Source organism: Hippichthys cyanospilos, chromosome 6 (genome assembly GCF_059441005.1).
Source record: "Hippichthys cyanospilos isolate Australia breed blue-spotted pipefish chromosome 6, RoL_Hcya_1.0, whole genome shotgun sequence".
NCBI lineage: Eukaryota > Metazoa > Chordata > Actinopteri > Syngnathiformes > Syngnathidae > Hippichthys > Hippichthys cyanospilos.
The window spans coordinates 21,366,938-21,384,102 of NC_142374.1; the positions used below are offsets into that span (position 1 = coordinate 21,366,938).

The window sequence follows — 17,165 nt, forward strand, 5'->3', positions numbered from 1 at the left end:
AACCAGTTATTTTAATACTTGTGCCCAATTAGTGTTGGAAATGTGGCTGATGCACATTGGAACAATGTAGGCCAATGAATGACTTTCCTCTCTGTGATAAAGTAACAGCTGTTGCCATCCTTTGCTTGAGTGCTACTAATAAGAACAGGAAGCTGAGATAAAGGCCTCTTTCTTATGTGGCACCGGCAGCCATAATGAGGCCTGGCGTCTGATGGATTAACCACACTTATTTTTGCAAAGGCTGTCTCATTTTCCAGTCACCCTCTGCTGTGCTCAGTTCTCCGTGTCGGCAAAACAAAGGCCATTTTTTTTTTCTTTTTTCTTCAGCCCTTTCGCTTTCATTGCTCAGCATTTACTTGTCTTGACTTGCCCGCGGGTCATTAATTGTTACGAGCGTTGACATGATTTTTCGAGAATGTGTGAGCGCACTTTGTGATGAAACTTGACGAAGCTCGGAAGCCATCATCCAAAACAGATGATCATCATGGGCACTGGAGGACGTAGCAAGCTTTCATTCTTTGGACTGTCATTGTGTTGCGGTGCAAAGCGGGATAAAGATTAGTGTCATTCATTTCTTAGTGTCGCAAATTAGCCTACCTCTTAGTCTCAAATGCAGGCAAGACCTTTGGAAATGTTATTATATGGTCATGGATCAATCTAAGTAGACTGAAAATGAATTTAATTCCCCTGATTGGAAGAAGCTCTACATACACCTACCATGCATGTTTTTGGATTGTGAGAGGAAGTCGGACTGCCCAGGGAGAACCCACACAGGCTTGGGGACGACATGCAAACTCTGCACAGGGAGGCCGGAGCGAGCTGGAATTGAACTTGAGACCACCTGAAAATGGTAAATATTAGCCTTATTTCATAGTATCGGTACGCATGATAGAACCCCATACTATTATCATCAATACAATACAATTGACTGACAGGGGACAGACGAGGTGATGATGGAGGAGAAAACAAAACGAGTCTTCGGCCGTGCCCCAAACAGAGGGCGCGGCTCAAGTCTGGAAAAGAATCCCCGCACATGCGTCAACAAATAAACACTTCAAGATATCTCGCACAACATGTAGATGACTCGAGTGTGGTAGTGTAGGCAGTGGGGCAATGACGCGGCGACGCTTAATCAAGCGGGAGTCATGTCACGCGGGTTGAATTCAGGAACAACAGAGGTTAATTCATTAGATTGGAATATTTAAATAAAAAGACTGAATCAGGCGAAAGAACAAGAGTTGGGAACAGGAGGTAGGAGGAGCATGAGTGTGTTTATGTCTAACATAAACTAGCCGCTAGCTAATACTGTGCAAGTGCTCCATATAGGCTGGCGTAATCTTCTGTGTTTATAATTGTTTTTCACCCAGCGTAAAAACATATTTTATTTGTGTTATTTTTTTCATCCAAATACTTGATTCTCATTTTTGGTAGGATGTTCGAATACCAAAATAGTCCTAATACACATTAACGAGCAGTGGAGAAGAACCCTCCAGAACTCTCCCACTCCCATAACTCCCAAAAGTCCTCTTGTCGTCTTTTAAAACATAATTTAAGATGTAAGACCAAACAGATCCATCTTCTCTGATCACATAAAGAAACACCAAGGACAGGTCAGTTTTGCCCTTGGGCTGCTTTTGAAACAGTGCCCATCTTGTGTATTTATGCACAAACAAACAAACGACCTACATGTGTGAGCGTGTGCGTCTGTGTGTGTGTTTATGGGCTATTGAAGTCCACTTTGTGTTCTTTCGGATCTTTTCTGGACCTCGCCCAAACGGCAAATCTGTAAGAGGAGATAAAACCACGTCTAGCTGGTTGGACAAGAAGTAATGGATAGCAGTCCTTCGGATACAGATACTCACAACTATATTTGCAACATTTTGGAAGAACGCTAACACAGAGCTCAGAATCAAAGGGAGCCTAGCTAGTAATATGATTCATCTTTTTTATCATCTGAAATGATTTATATAATAGTACCATATTTTCCGCACTATAAGGCGCACCGGATTATAAGGCGCACCCCGAATTAATGACATATTTTAAAACCTTTTCCATACTGTATATAAGGCGCACCGGATTATTAGGTGCATCCCCAATTAATTACATATTTTCAAACTTTTTCAATCACAATATAGTAATACTCAAAGTAATAACAATAATAACTCAAATAATAACTCTAAACTCTCAATAGCATAATAAGTAAATATCAATATGAGCAACCTTGTTCAACTGTAAACACACAAAAGAAACAGGTAAAGCTTACTTTATCACTTCATTGCCCATCTAGGAATCCCAATCTCAATATTGATCCATATATAAGGCGCGCCTGATTATAAGGCGCACCATCACCTTTTAAAAAAAAATAAGGCTTTTAGGTGCGCCTTATAGTGCGGAAAATACTGTAATAACTGCAGCACTCATTCTCGATGTGATGTCGAGTTGACTCATTCACTGATTGACGGTTACTCATTGACTGTGTGTCCAGTTTAAATCCTCAATGGCAAAAGTGAGTTTGTATACAATGTGACAATCACAACTGGCAATGACTGTCACAGCAAACACTAAGCAGATTATGTACATTACACATTTTTAAATACAAGGTTGTTGTTTTTTTTTCTCACGGCTGTCTGTTTGTGTGAGATCGTGCTTATATAATTAAGATGATATATAATTATCAAGTGTGTTAGAGTGGCTTGTGTGTGTTTTCTTCCTTTTACCTTGCTGTGAAATCCACAAATGAGCCACGACAAATAAAATGTCTTTGGATTCGTTTGCTTTGTATGTTCGTTGATTGTTTAGTTCCAAGGTTATCAAAAGGGGGAACTGGTACCCCTGGGGATAATGAAGGCACAGCAGGAGGACCTGAGATTTTAACAGGGTTTCTCTAAGTCATTTTAATGCTATGACAAAAATTGTACTTTTTTTTTCGTTTTAAGTTCTGAGCTAATAAAATTAGCAATAGTTGTATGGCTCTCTTGTGTGTGTACATATATGTATATATACACATATATATATATATATATATATATATATATATATATATATATATATATATATATATATATATATATATACACACATATATATATATATATATATATATATATATACACATATATATATATATATATATATATATATATATATATATATATATATATATATATATATACACATATATATATATACATATATATATATATATATATATATATATATATATATATATATATATATATATATACATATATATCAGGATCAATATTTTACCATGTGTGTTCTCTGCAACTCCACTTGTCTTAATCAATTGCTGCATACCTGTTGTCTGATTTTGGTCACGTGACATTTGCAAGCAGAGTTGTCGCCTTAGCAACAGTGATGTAATTTTCAATTTTACAATACGAATCATAGTTATGTGGCGTTTGGGCTAATAGGATTGCATAGAATCTACTATTGGAAATTTTTAAAAAATGGTCTTGACTTCCCCTTTACAGCGGTTTAATGCCGTAACAGGAACACTCCACTATTATTTTCAAATTAAGAGCAAATTAATCGGAGCATGAAAGAACCTTTTGCTAAATTGTGTTGGTGGCTCTTTTGCAAAACTTTGTATGCTTTTATTTTGTTTCAGTTGTGTATGGTTGCCTCTTGCCGTTACTGCCGCAATTTGCAATCGGACGAGCTAGAAATAAAACGGATGATATTTCACAATCTTCTTGACTTGCTTTACTAACTTAGAAAGGCATACCGCAGCACTCTATTTTAAGTCTTTTTTTTTTCCCCATCTACAAATGCTCCGCGCTACTTGGGCATTTTTTTATGGCGCAGCATCGAATAGAAAGAAATTCCTAAACAGTAATGGATGCAATATTGTAATGTAGAACCGGCTTATTGATATAACTCACTGCTGCGAGGTAAACAGTGCCAATGCTAACATCCATTGCAATTTTCGTCCGGCTTTGTGTACTCATTCAATTACACAGCGGCGAGCCTTCGTCGAAAAGTGAATGTTCATTCTCGTTTTTTCGCAACGCGTTTGCACCGATGCACACGTGAATTGTAGTCCTCTTGCACGCTGCTCGTGTATTCTCGTCATGCCATGTTAAGCAAATGCAATACGAAGCAAGTAAAAGAGGACGCCATCTCTCACAAAGTCAATCTAGTACGCATGTGAGAATATGGAGAATTCATCAGTGCTGGCCCATGATTCGGTGCGATTTTCTAACTTATTGATTTCCTTTTGTCCATTATCTGCCAGGCGGCGCGAGCGGAATGATAAACGCCACGCGGCGGCGTATGAATTTAGATAAGACGTTTAAGGCTCAGTGCGGCACAGTCGTACATCAAGTTATTATCCGTTGTCATCTCCCCTCACCTCTTTATCCCCTCACAAAGGGCAGGCGCAATCGAAGGTGTCCCTTCAAATCTGCCTTGTCCCCTGTTAAAGGTCTTATCAGGGCCATTCCAAGGCACTCATCCTGCGAGAAGAGACATTAAAAAAAAAAAAAAAAACACAGCCGCATTATACTGTGACTACTTGTGATTGTGTTAATTAGAAATCATTTGTGGTGAACATCAAAAGGGCAGCATGATTCTTATGAGTTATGAGAATTCGGATTCTTAATTACGCAATAGTGCTAAGAGAATAAAAACAAGATTTTTTAAATGGTAATTCCTTAGAAAGTCACTCATATACTAAAAAAAATGTAAATAAAAACTTGAATATATGAATACGAACAAAAAGATGGCTTTGAAAAAATTAATTTTCTAGACCACAGGTGTCGTACTTCAGTCCTAGAGGGCCGGTATCCTGCAGGTTTTCCGGTTTTCTCCTTTAAACACACCTGATTGAAATGATTAGGATCATTTTCAAGCTCCCCCAGAGCTGACTGATGAGCTAATCATTTTAATCAGGTGTCTTGAGGAGAGAAAACCGCAAAACCTGCACGATACCGGCCCTCGAGGACTGGACTTCCGACACCTATGTACACTATGGTGGACAAGCTAAAACTAAAATGCTATGCTAGGTTATGCCGTTTTAAAAAAATAATACACTACATTATATCATACTACACTGTTATAAACTATGCTACATTATGTACACAAAAAACACTATGCTCTGCTACACTAATACTACATTTTGCTTAAATTTCCTTAAGTTATGCAATGCTAAAACACATGCTATGCTACACTATTACACTAAAAAACACTATGCTCTGCTACACTAATACTACATTTTGCTTAAATTTCCCTAAGTTATGCAATGCTAAAACACATGCTATGCTACACTATTACACTAAAAAACACTATGCTCTGCTACACTAATACTACATTTTGCTTAAATTTCCCTAAGTTATGCAATGCTAAAACACATGCTATGCTACACTATTACACTAAAAAACACTATGCTCTGCTACACTAATACTACATTTTGCTTAAATTTCCCTAAGTTATGCAATGCTAAAACACATGCTATGCTACACTATTACACTAAGCTATGCTTAGAAAAGCTATGCTTTACAAAATCATATACGGCATTAGTAAGCTTCTCTATTATAACTGCTAATAAAACATTGTTATGCTACACTATTATACAAAGCTATGCCATGCTACAAAATCACATAATATTGTACTGTATATTAAGTTATGCTATGCTGTTTTAACTTCACTACATTATTGGATTCTAAAAAAATAAAATTAAAAAAAACATTTTACTGTGCTACACAGTATGCTACGCTACGCTATTATGCTATGCCCCAAGTTGCATTATACTATAAATGCTACACGATGCTCTGTTATTTTACATTAAAATGCGCTACACTGCAATGCAAAAGTATATTATACAACACTATACAATGATACCTTTTATTTGTTGTTGTTTTATGCTATTTGCATAATGTTAAGTAAGGCCGGGTATTAGATTGATCATTTCATCATTTTAAAAATTGACGATTAGAATTTTAATGAAATTAGCTAACTATAATTTGCTATAATCTGCTACATTACACCTTGTTGCACTATGCTAAAATATTCTACGTTGTGCTATGCTACATGGTTTAAATTATGCTATGCTCTTTTGTACATGCTAAATTAATGAAGCTCCTGAAAACTTTGCTGGAGGAAATATTCCACTTGAGAAAGCCTCAAAGTGTTTCAACCGAGGAAAAAGAAAAAAAAATCAGCTCATCACTTAGTTTGGATTTACCGAGCGTAATCTTTTCTGTAACGCTCTAAATTGTCTTAATCCACCATTGACACTTCTGTACAGAATAATACTGCCATCTAGCGGCGGATTGTGTTGCTCCTATTATCCTGAGAAGCCACTCACTTGAAGTTCACTTTTATTTCATTGGTCGCCATCACACTTTTGATGATAGAATCTCAGCACCCTGCAGACAAAACTATGCACATACATAAAGCATCTATGATTTATGACGCTGTCGTCACCAATGACCAACTCGATTATTTTGTTTGCACGGCAACAAGCTGATGCAATATCCCCTTAGATACAGTATGCTGATTTCTCTGCCGTTATTCTATAAGCCTCCTCACAGAACAGAACTCCGTTCCGCACTAAACCATGCGAGCAGCTATTCGCGGATGCTCATTAGCAAAGCCAGACAATGCATTATTGTTGACACCCTCATTTCCAAACACACATATTCCAAACACGTACCTTCGAAAAATGTGATGATTGAACCCGGTAGCTGCAAGTAATTCCATGTGCAATTATAAGCCTAAATGATCATATTTAATTAAACATAAATAACGTTTGTAGGTGTATTTACATTCTCTTTTTTTTTTGTAATCTGAAAACACTTGCTGTTGCGTTTAACTGTAATGCATGTGCTGCACACAAATAATTAAAAAAACACATGGATTATATTAAAAATATATATATATTCACAACAAATGTGCCATTTTAGGATGACTATCATAAAACAAAGATTAATTAAGATGTCCAATGTCTATTTATTTTTTGTTATTATTGTTGTTTTTAAACAACAAACTTTGGAATTATGCAGAAAGGGAATAAACACATATTTGTATTGAGATTTTTTAATTGTTTTAAGAATAATTTATCATTCCAACCAGATGAAGGCCAACTTTGTAATAATAACAATCATCATCCTCATTATGGGCATGAATTATGAATTAAAAACATGAATAAATACATATAAATATTTTAGTTTATTCATTCTACTTCTACATTTATGATAGAATTTTGTACGCTGAAAGAAAACGTGTAATATTTTTATTAATATTTTAAAATGTGACTTATAATGTGCGAAATCTGAAAGAACCTTTTTTTTTCTCATATGAGCAGCCAACAGACGGTGCTCCTTGAAAGAACAAAAAAGTACTTCACAAATGTATGATAGTATCGTCCTCAACCTTTTATGAAGTGTGCCCTGTGATTTTTTTTTTTTTTTTCTGCTGAATACTCCCAAACCGCTGCAAATGTTTTGGATTAAAACAACTCAAACAAAATCCTGTGCCATCCGTGATTGATTTATTACACATTAGAACTAAATTTTACGGGGTATTTTACCCAGCAACTCCAGAATATAGATTGTGCCATCTATTTTATTTCTGGGTAGTCAGTCAGAAAATTTTGTCAATAATAACTGTGGGCATCTGTATAAAACTTTGAAATATAAACACATACAATGTTTTGCAAAACAAAACAAAACAAAAAAACAATCACGCCATTTAGCCATAAGATGTTTCATTTTCCACTTAATTTATTCTTAATTTGAAAACAAAGGTGTAGTGTTCTCTCAAAGCTATAAATTCAATTTTCTGATACCCGCAGAAATCTTGTTAAAATCTCGTGTAACACCTGAAGTGCACTTACGGGGTAATCGTACGCCCATTTGAGAAACACTATTAAAATAATGGTGATCCAATTAATAGTATTAATAAACGTTTATGTTGTTTTGTGTTAAACGTTATGTTTTGCGGTCACTATTTTCCAACCGAAATATGTCCGACACATCCAGGCAAAAAAAAAAAAAGGCAGTCGGTAGTTTTTGTGGTATGTGTTAAATTCCTGAGCCACCTGCTTTATTGGTCCCAGAGGGAACTTCAAATCCCAGAGGATGTCTGGAACCAACATAGCATGTGATTGGAGGTGGCATGACATGCTTGGTGAGGTTAGCAGTACAGGGACAGTTGGTGGATTTTGCCCCTGGGGCCTGCTGGGATGTGAAGACTGTCTGAGCCCAGAGTTGACTAAACTGAACGCGACTTGGGTGCGGTGATGCCGAAGCGTGAATGAATGAATGATTGAATGAATGAATGAAAGGTCAAGGCTAAACCAGACATTTCTCTACAACTGTGAGGGATTTTGCAGCCACTCCATCAGCAATATGTTGAGTTTTTTCTTGTTTATTTACTCTTTCGTCCATCTACAGTATTATTTCAAAGCTGGATTGCTTTCAGGCATCCAAACCATCAAAAGCATTTGACAGCTTTTTATGGCAGACGATGTTATCTCCACTTACAAAAAAAGCAGACAGCCCGAGGTAATTCCACCCTACAAACCACCGTAATGTGTTATACTGTTTTTCCTCGCTGACAGTTCCTCCTAAGTGCACAACAGAGACATTCAACCTCATTTGTATGATGAAGAAAAACACTTTCTCACCACTCAAAGCGATTACAGTCACAACACGTGAGCAGTTAATGGCCAAGTGGAGTGAGCAGGGGTCAATCCCTTGCGAGATTGTTGTTTTCTTCTAAGTGGCAGCGCATTGAACCACATGCAATTTCTATGTCACGCCATTAAAAAAAAAAAAGTCTCAGAGATGAATTCGTTCACGCAAGATGGTGTAATACATAAAATAGCCGCTGGGTGGTAGCACTAGTCTGAGGTGCACTTACTCAGTGGTTTCAAAGATTCGACGAAGAAGAAATGCCAGCAGAGCGTGTCTAGAAATTCCCATCAAGAGCAGATATTCTACTGTGGTAAATATTTGGTTTGGATTTGCAGTATAAGACAATCGAAATAAGAAAAAAAATACTCAATTTATTTGAGTTACCGCAGTGGATTATTTATTACATAGCAAGATGTAAAGTATTACCGCGGCTCATACCGATCTACATGCATGTTTCTATGACAGTCGCTCTTGTATTGTTTTGAGAAAAATAAACACGTTTGCTCACTTTCGGCTGCCGTTCGCTATCAGTCAGGTTGGTCTTGTGATTTTTACCTCGTTTGTTGGCTTTTGTTAAATGATACTTTGCGTTATGAACACGATACCAAAAACTGAATGTTTCGCAGTCGGCTCCCTGCCAAAACAACGCTAAAAGCACCGCTAGCTTGTTAGCTATCAGCTCGATGCTAACAGAAACGTCGCTGCTGTAGTTAACATTTAATTAAACCGTTGGCTTTTGTGGTTAAATTATCAATGGCATATATTTTGAGGACGAGCAAAGTTGCATGCTTTTTCTTCATGAAAGACGACCGGATAAATAGCAGCTGTTTTTGTCAGAAACAAAATAATACATGTTTGTCACTGAATAAATTCCACAAGCATTGTAGGCTGCAAAGATGAATACAACTCAGTGACATATTTCATTCCCACTCATCATATTTGCCAAAAACTCATTTTTATGCTTGTTACAGCTAGATTGGCTTTTACTTAAACATGTATTTGAGAGTGATTGCCAATGCTAAAACATATATAAAAAAAAAAGTTTAATTTTTACTTTTTAATATCCCCCTCCTAATTGCCAGAGTCAATCATAAACGATTGAAGAAATACTCCGTTTTGGCGTGTTCGTCTCTGGGTGAATGCATTACGAGTTTCCAAACAGAAGAGGTCAGTGCAGGGTAATGTAGCAAACAGAATACGGTACAGTACTCGTTTTGTCAGGGAAGTTCTGGGACTGGACCAAATAAGATTATGGTTCAACCCCAAACTATTTGATCACTCTTAAAATTTGTCTACGCGATCAGCATCACTTGTGCAATGAGAACCAATGAGATTGGTGGAAAACAAAAAAATGTGAGATGATCAAGTTGTCAAATATTCATTTTAGTATCTCACTTCCACTTAAAAAATAAAAATATGGTGACCGCAAATAGTTCCAGGGCCATAGTATGAGCACCACTATGGTAAAAGTGACATGGCTGAGCTATAAATAACCTCTGACTCTTTCATTCAAAGTGCTGCGAAAAGTGAGGACAGGCATCACAAAAAATTGTTGCGAGAACAACCCATACTGGACTTCCCCCGCCCAAAAGAAATATTTGCAGTGGATTATCTCATTCCTAGTCTTGACTTTATTTCCCACAGTGTTTAACTGCCAGGGAGAGAAATGTCATCCAGGATGTTGACGCTCACTTCCTGTGGTTACGTAGACGGGTTCAAAGTTTAAAAGGATGTTGCATTGTTAATGTTTGGAGCGTTTTGTCTGTGCCCACACAAATACTCAATATTTGTACTGTCTAATTCAGAAGTTGATTAATATTTTTGTCTGTTGAAGGAAATGTGACTTGCTTGAAGGAGTTTGCTTGTAATCATTCTTTTATGAAGATGGGAAATAATTGTCAAAGTTTGGCTTATCTGGGTGCCCCAGATGGCATGGGCTTTACTGTGACAAATGTTTCCAGATGGTACACTCATCTACTATTGTCTGATGGGAGGGGAAAAATCATAACTGGTCACTGTTGTACAAATTCTATTTTTTCTCTGCAGGATTCAAAGTCATGGAGGAACAGCAGTCGTCTCCTGCAGCTAGTACAGAAAATGCCAGCCAGCGAAATGGAGATGAGGTACGAGTTGTAGCCGAACGATGGAAAGTGGGACTTCACCTGACGAGTAACCGTTGTTTTTTTTTTGTCTTGAGTTGCAAGCAAAGAATACAAATAAATAAATTGTATTATGAGCACCAGAAGGTACCTTTGTCTTTCTAATGTTGCCTAGCGTAATGCTACATGCAAGGTAAATTGCCTTAGAAAAGCTAACAAAACTCCTGTCAGTGTTGTGGTATTTATGGTGATATGTGGTATTTTTTTTTTTATTAGGGATGGTATTAATGGTAACGCTCTAAAAAAAAAAGTCAATCCTACTTGGCAGATAGTTTTTTGTGTTAGCCTCAGTTGCTCTGAGTCCCACTCTGAGCCACTGTTGTGGCATTCCACAGGGATCAATTTTGTTGCCCCTGTTGTTTTTAACATTCTCTATAAATAAATGAAATCCTTACCTGAGCTGTTTTTTTTCTTTCTTTCTTTTTTGGGGGGTGCTAATCATCTCTAGAAGACAAGACGTGCCAACTGGACCAAAGGCAGGAAGAGGAAGAAGCCAATGAAGGACAGAAATGCGCCCAAAGCGCCACTGACGGGCTACGTTCGCTTCATGAATGACAGGCGTGAGCAACTGAGGGCCGAGCGTCCCGACGTGCCCTTCCCAGAGATCACAAGGATGCTGGGCAATGAGTGGAGCAAGCTGCCTCCTGAGGAAAAACAGGTAGGAAAGAAAAGATGTTTTGTTTTTTCCAATATTTCAAATTGTAGTTGAGTTGGTGTACTGAGATGTCACAGTTGAGGCGGTGTACTGAGATGTCACATTTCAGTTGAATCTTTGTGTGTGTACACAGCGATATTTGGATGAAGCGGACCGCGACAAGGAGCGTTACATGCGGGAGCTGGAAAAATACCAGAAGACTGAAGCATACAAGCATTTCACCAGGAAAGTCCAGGAGAAGCAGAAGGGCAAGCGACATCGAAGCGGTGAGAGCTCGACTGACCAAACGTTTTGTTCTTTGACATCCGGACGAGCACGTGAATTGAAAGTACTTGCGAAAACTCCTCGGGCTAGAACGGACGGTGAGAAAGTCACAAGTACGAAATAAAGACTGGTACTAAATCACAGAACAGATTTAAATGGCCATGTGAATAGCTTGTCCACCCAGAGTATTTCTTAAATAGAAGATTTATTTGAGCTTTCGTCCACACAAACTACACTTAAAACCTCAAAAGCTCAGGACACTTTTTTTTAACACATGCATGTAGACAGAAAAACCATAAGTAGTTGTTTTTTGTTTGTTTTTTCAAACAGCTTGCCATTTTTTTTTGCCAAAGGTCAGTCAGTTTAAAAAAAAAAAATCACAATTATGCATGGGAAAAAATGCATAATGGATCCTCCAAACTGGAACAAATATCCTTAATTGTTTAAATATGTAGTTATTTCTTTTTAATCTAAATTTCCAAAATAAGAAAATGTACCGATAAAGAACTTTAAGGAGCATTTTAACGTCACTAAATGTCAGTGTGCAAAGCACACAGAAAACCCAAAGAATAAGCAAAAGGTTTACCCCCCCCGACACACACACATACACACAATTAATTAGTGTCTTATAACCTTGTTTTCAGTGGAATTATTCTTGTAATGGAGGACTTTTGTTAGGCTTCTACTTGGCTAAAGTGGCCAGCCGCTAAGCGGTTCACAGCGCCACCTGTTGCTTTGGCATGCACACGAATAATTGGTTCGCCAACTCGGAAACAAAGAAACATTTGGTCCACGCCACCTAGGTGACTTTTGCTTGCCTGGGTCAAGAGTGAAAGCTTGGCTCCCAGTGACGGAAACATGACTCATCTGCTCTCCTCTTTCTTCATTTCTCTTTCTTTCTCTTTTTTTTCCCCTTCTTCTTCTTTTCCTTCCTCACCAGATGTCGGGAACCCGGCGGCCAGCGAGGCGCTGCACGAGGTCAGTGGACTCTTTCCTGGCCTGTCGATGTAGAGAATGAAAAGATACTTCTGGGTGTTGCACTGATTGGCTGCTACACATACAGTATCATAAGCATAAAATGTTTTCAATCTTTCATTATGGTACTGTTTTTAACTGTTGAACTTGTCTGCAATACATTTTAATAGGATTTTTTTATGTACAGAGATCCTTTTCACACTTTGTGTTTCTGGCGATCAACAGAAAGACGCAGAAGGTAAAGACCGAACTGTGTTTGACATCCCCATCTTCACAGAAGAGTTCCTCAACCACAGTAAAGGTAATTATTAGTAGATTGTTCCTGCGCTGCTATTCTGCTTTTGTTTTTTAACGGCAGGGTTTTCTTTTCCGTTTTAACGTTTAGCGATGTTTCTATTAGTTGTCATTTTCAGCCAACAGCATGTGGCAAAAATGCCGCTTTAAGGCAGTGCTTTTCTAGCGCGGTGGGCACCCCTGTAAATGGGACTCGTACCTGTTCACTTTTTTTGTGTTTTTGTTCTAAAATAAGTACTTAATGCTGTAAAAAGTAGTTAACTGTTGTTAAAAGTTGAATTATATCGCTTCTTTCTTTTGTTAATGTTAAAAAGTTCTAAAAACATACATGGCGGTTGTATTGGACACACTAAATTCTCCTTAGGTGTGATTGGGTGCATGAATGGTTGTTCGTCCCTGAGTGGCCTGTGATTGGCTGGCAACCAGTCCCCGCCTACCGCCTGTAGACAGCTGGAATAGGCACCAGCAAGCCAGCTTAAAATGGCTAGATGTTAAGTATAGCTTAACAGAATGGCTTGGGAACAGTTTTTGAAAAAAGCACACTCATACAGTTGCTGTTGTCGACCACAGCTCAGACCCATACACTCACGAAAGCCCTGCCTCTTAAAGATATATTTCTCACACAAAACCTGGGCATATTTGGTCCAATAATTCAGCACAAACCTTCCTGTTTATTTTATTGTTTTATTTTTCCTGTAGCTCGTGAGGCAGAGATGCGGCAGCTGCGCAAGACCAACATGGAGTACGAGGAGCGAAACGCGGCGCTCCAAAAACACGTGGAGAGCATGCGCGGCGCTGTGGAACGTCTGGAGGGTGATGTGATGCAAGAAAGGGGGCGCAACAGCCTGCTCCATCAGCACCTGGACACCTTGAGACAAGCGCTGGCCGCCAGTTTTTCCTCCGTGCCTCTGCCAGGTAACAACCGGGCTGACATTTACCCTTTCTCGAGGGCTTTTAAATAGTTGGGGCTCATGGGGGTCATACCCGCTCACTCTTTTTTTGTTTGTTTTAATATCAATACTAAAAAACGATTTGGGCTTCATTGTGTAAATCTGCGCTTCTCATTTGGTTTATGAGTAATGCTGGGGTATCATGTATCAGCTAATCTCATTTCAAACTAATTCAAAGCATCTGGATGCCATGGCAGGAAGTTTTTTTTTGTTTATTTGTTTTGCTTTTCAATTTAAGAGCAAATTCATTGGAACATGAATGAGTGTATTACTGATTTGTGTCAAAATGATAACAATTTGGTAAAATGACGTATGCTTTTAGTTTTGTTCAGTTCGATACAGATGTGCTTCATTAGGGACACAATATTCCCGAAGAAATAAAACAGATGGCGGCACATTATCTATCTTTGCAAGTTGATGAGTAAAATACTCTGATATACCCTTACAAATGTGGTTTAGACGTTTTATAAATCAAACAATGATGGCACTCCACAGTTTTGTCTTCACACACACACATCCAAAAATATTCTGTGTTTGTCAGGAGGTACTTGGTTGAAAAATATTTTATGGGATAAATAATTGAAATAAGGTGAAAAAGCAGTCAGTGTACCACTGATATTAGCTTGCATGCTACACACTGCCTAATTTGAGCCTGATATCTACTTATAAAGGATGTCAACCTTTCACCATTGAATGTAACTGTCAGCCCCAACTTGGTGTGGCGTTCCTCAGGGAAGGGTTTTATGTCATAGTTTTCTATTAAGGTTAAATCCACCTTGCCCTCTGGAAGTTTCCTGCACCACTCCCACAGCAGTTGGCGCTATTTCCCGTAGGCGTGGAGGCGAAAGATTGATTGGGATGTCCGCCGAACAAAATGGCGCTCTATCGAAAGCGGCATCGAGTGTTTACTTGCACATTTGCCTTTCGACTTATTTTTTTTTCTTATTTTTGAGCAAATCGCTCCGTGCTCTCTGATGATGTCAGTGAACAAGTTGAGGCACGATGTTGCTCAGAACAAGAACTTCTGCATCCTGTGATCTTGATGTTTCTGCCCCCCCCCCCCCCCCCCCCCCCCCCCCCCCCCCCCCCCGCTGGCCCGGTTTAAATTCGAACGTTTTCAAAAGTGTGCTGCTACATAAATTATTACTATCGTCATTTCAACAGGAAGCGGAGAGATGCCCACCCTGGATTCCATCGACTCGTACATGAAGAAACTGCACAGCATCATCATGAGCAACCCGCAGGAACACGACGGCCTCATCAACACCGTGAGGGACTTGGTCAATCGTTTGGACAGGTAAGAAGTTCGTGTTCATGGTGGTGGTTGTAAATCTGATGGAAATTTCCACTATTCTGTTAAAAAAAGTGCTATACTTCAGGCTGTTTTAGCTATGGATGAATGAGTTACCAATATCGGACCTTATTTCGAAGTATCGGTATCCACGACGGCAGCCGAAATGAGCATAGGCTACTTTTGGAGTAGTTCTACGATCGTGAATCAGAGATGACTAATTAGAAGAATAGAAAGAAAACTGGCATTCATTTCATGAAATTTGAGGGGTTATGGTCTTTGTTTTTTGGAGGGAAATATGTAGTAGACTTGAGTGTTTGCCACTGGTATCCGTCTTGGAAAAAAATGGTATCAAACATCCAGAATTTTAGCCACTTAGAGAAAAAAGTATTTTAGCGAAAGACACTATAATAACAGTTTTAAATGGGTGAAAATACTTATAAGTTATGTAATAGGCATGTCTATTTATATTATAATTCCCAGGCTACTTCCTGTTTCACAAAGGATTGGAGTCATTCTGACTTGAAATTGAGGAATGGGTGTGCTGAATCATTTTTTTAACATAAAAGTGCATTATTTTATATATATTTTTTTTTCACATAACTAACGAGGGCGAGTTGACTATTTATGTCCTTATCAATTGTTGCTGTGGCTTCATACATTAAATGTGAATGCTTAAAAACGCCAACGGACTTTTGTTTGATCTCAGATAATTGCCGCACATCCAAATGGGAGAGGAGTACATTGATCATCACAGCCGCGCGCTCGCAAAAAAAACAACACTTAGTGATGAAGATGACGGTAGTTCCTCATATTTATTTTTTTTTTCCTGTTTCTTTTGTAAAAATCATTTGTGAAGGTGTTACTTCATGTGAAACAATAACCAACATTCTATAAACGTGCTGCCAGAGGGGAAAATGTGCATATGTTTACGTTCTTTTTTTTTTTTTTTTTTGTAATGCTCTGTTGACAAATGTGCCATGTTTGTTTTTGTGTGCGTTTCTACACAAAATGCTGGTCGTGTTTCCAATAAAATAAAATAAAAAAAGGGCTGAAATGTGCTCACTTTTTAGAAAATCTTGCTTGGTCCTTCACTAAATTCATTCCTGACTCAACAAACAACAAAACCACATGAAAAGTCAGGAATTTCAGATGAGTTAAGACGAGTGTATTACTATGTTTGTTTCTGACTGGACATTATGTGGCTTCCTGTTTTCATTCAACGCTGCCATTTTTTTTTCCTCCTTCTCTCCACATTGCCAGCTGAGACTTCCCGTCTGCTAAGGCCACACGTGTCACAACTCTAGTATATACAACATTGTCCCAAACACATGTGTGCCTGATGAATAATACAACAAAAAATGTTCCTCCATCTTATATGCATCTATATTTTGCTTATTTGAAACTATTGGGGGGAAAAAAAATCTTGAGGTATTTGTAAAGGCGCAAAAAAAAAAAAAAAAAATGGTTTGCGCCGTCATTTTATTGGTATTGTTTGCTGTTTAATGTTTTGGCTTCTGATAGAAACATGGCGGCTCGTGTGCAGTAAGCGGGCGCCTAAGCGCATTTGTTTAATGAGCTTTGCCGCGGCCTGATTTGTTTTCATGTCGCCGCTTGAACTTGAACACGGCTTGAAAAAGAATGATTGAAAATATGATTAAAAATATGACATTTTTAGCGGTGTAGTGGAGCCACGCGGCAGAAAAGCGTTTTGCATTTGGCGGCATAAACTATAAAGAATTTGATGGCAAAATGTATTGACATATGTGTAAAAAACTGAGCTTCTTTGAGCGAAACTGACTGATTAATTATTTACGAAAGGGCATTTAAACATCCATATTCGACATTGATTTACTTCCACAAATGATTTGTAATTGCAACTGCCGCACTCTTCAATTTGATCAATAATTCAAGTGA

The 17,165-nt window shown here is 38.2% G+C and overlaps 1 protein-coding gene across 3 annotated transcripts; it reads left to right on the forward strand.

Moving 5' to 3' along the window:
* Positions 1-8,906: 8,906 nt before the first annotated feature.
* Positions 8,907-16,310, forward strand: hmg20a (high mobility group 20A). 3 transcript variants are annotated; one of them, XM_088417177.1, is made up of 9 exons: positions 8,907-8,970; positions 10,707-10,783; positions 11,268-11,477; positions 11,608-11,740; positions 12,679-12,716; positions 12,939-13,014; positions 13,707-13,922; positions 15,122-15,254; positions 15,958-16,310. In XM_088417177.1, the coding sequence occupies exons 2-9, from the start codon at positions 10,718-10,720 to the stop codon at positions 15,959-15,961; spliced, it is 876 nt and encodes a 291-aa protein (XP_088273303.1). In that variant the 5' UTR covers positions 8,907-8,970; positions 10,707-10,717; the 3' UTR covers positions 15,962-16,310. The 3 variants fall into 3 exon arrangements, with proteins under 3 accessions (XP_088273303.1, XP_088273305.1, XP_088273304.1); XM_088417178.1 differs by lacking the exon at positions 8,907-8,970 and adding an exon at positions 8,977-9,195; XM_088417179.1 differs by lacking the exon at positions 15,958-16,310 and having other exon boundaries at positions 15,122-15,258.
* Positions 16,311-17,165: the final 855 nt, after the last annotated feature.

Excerpts from the sequence above, each read along its gene's own strand:
- hmg20a (XM_088417177.1), top strand. The coding sequence starts at position 10,718 with ATGGAGGAACAGCAGTCGTCTCCTGCAGCTAGTACAGAAAATGCCAGC. Across the intron at positions 11,741-12,678 it reads GGGCAAGCGACATCGAAGCG|ATGTCGGGAACCCGGCGGCC; the intron begins GTGAGAGCTCGA and ends CTTCCTCACCAG. Across the intron at positions 12,717-12,938 it reads CCAGCGAGGCGCTGCACGAG|AAAGACGCAGAAGGTAAAGA; the intron begins GTCAGTGGACTC and ends GGCGATCAACAG.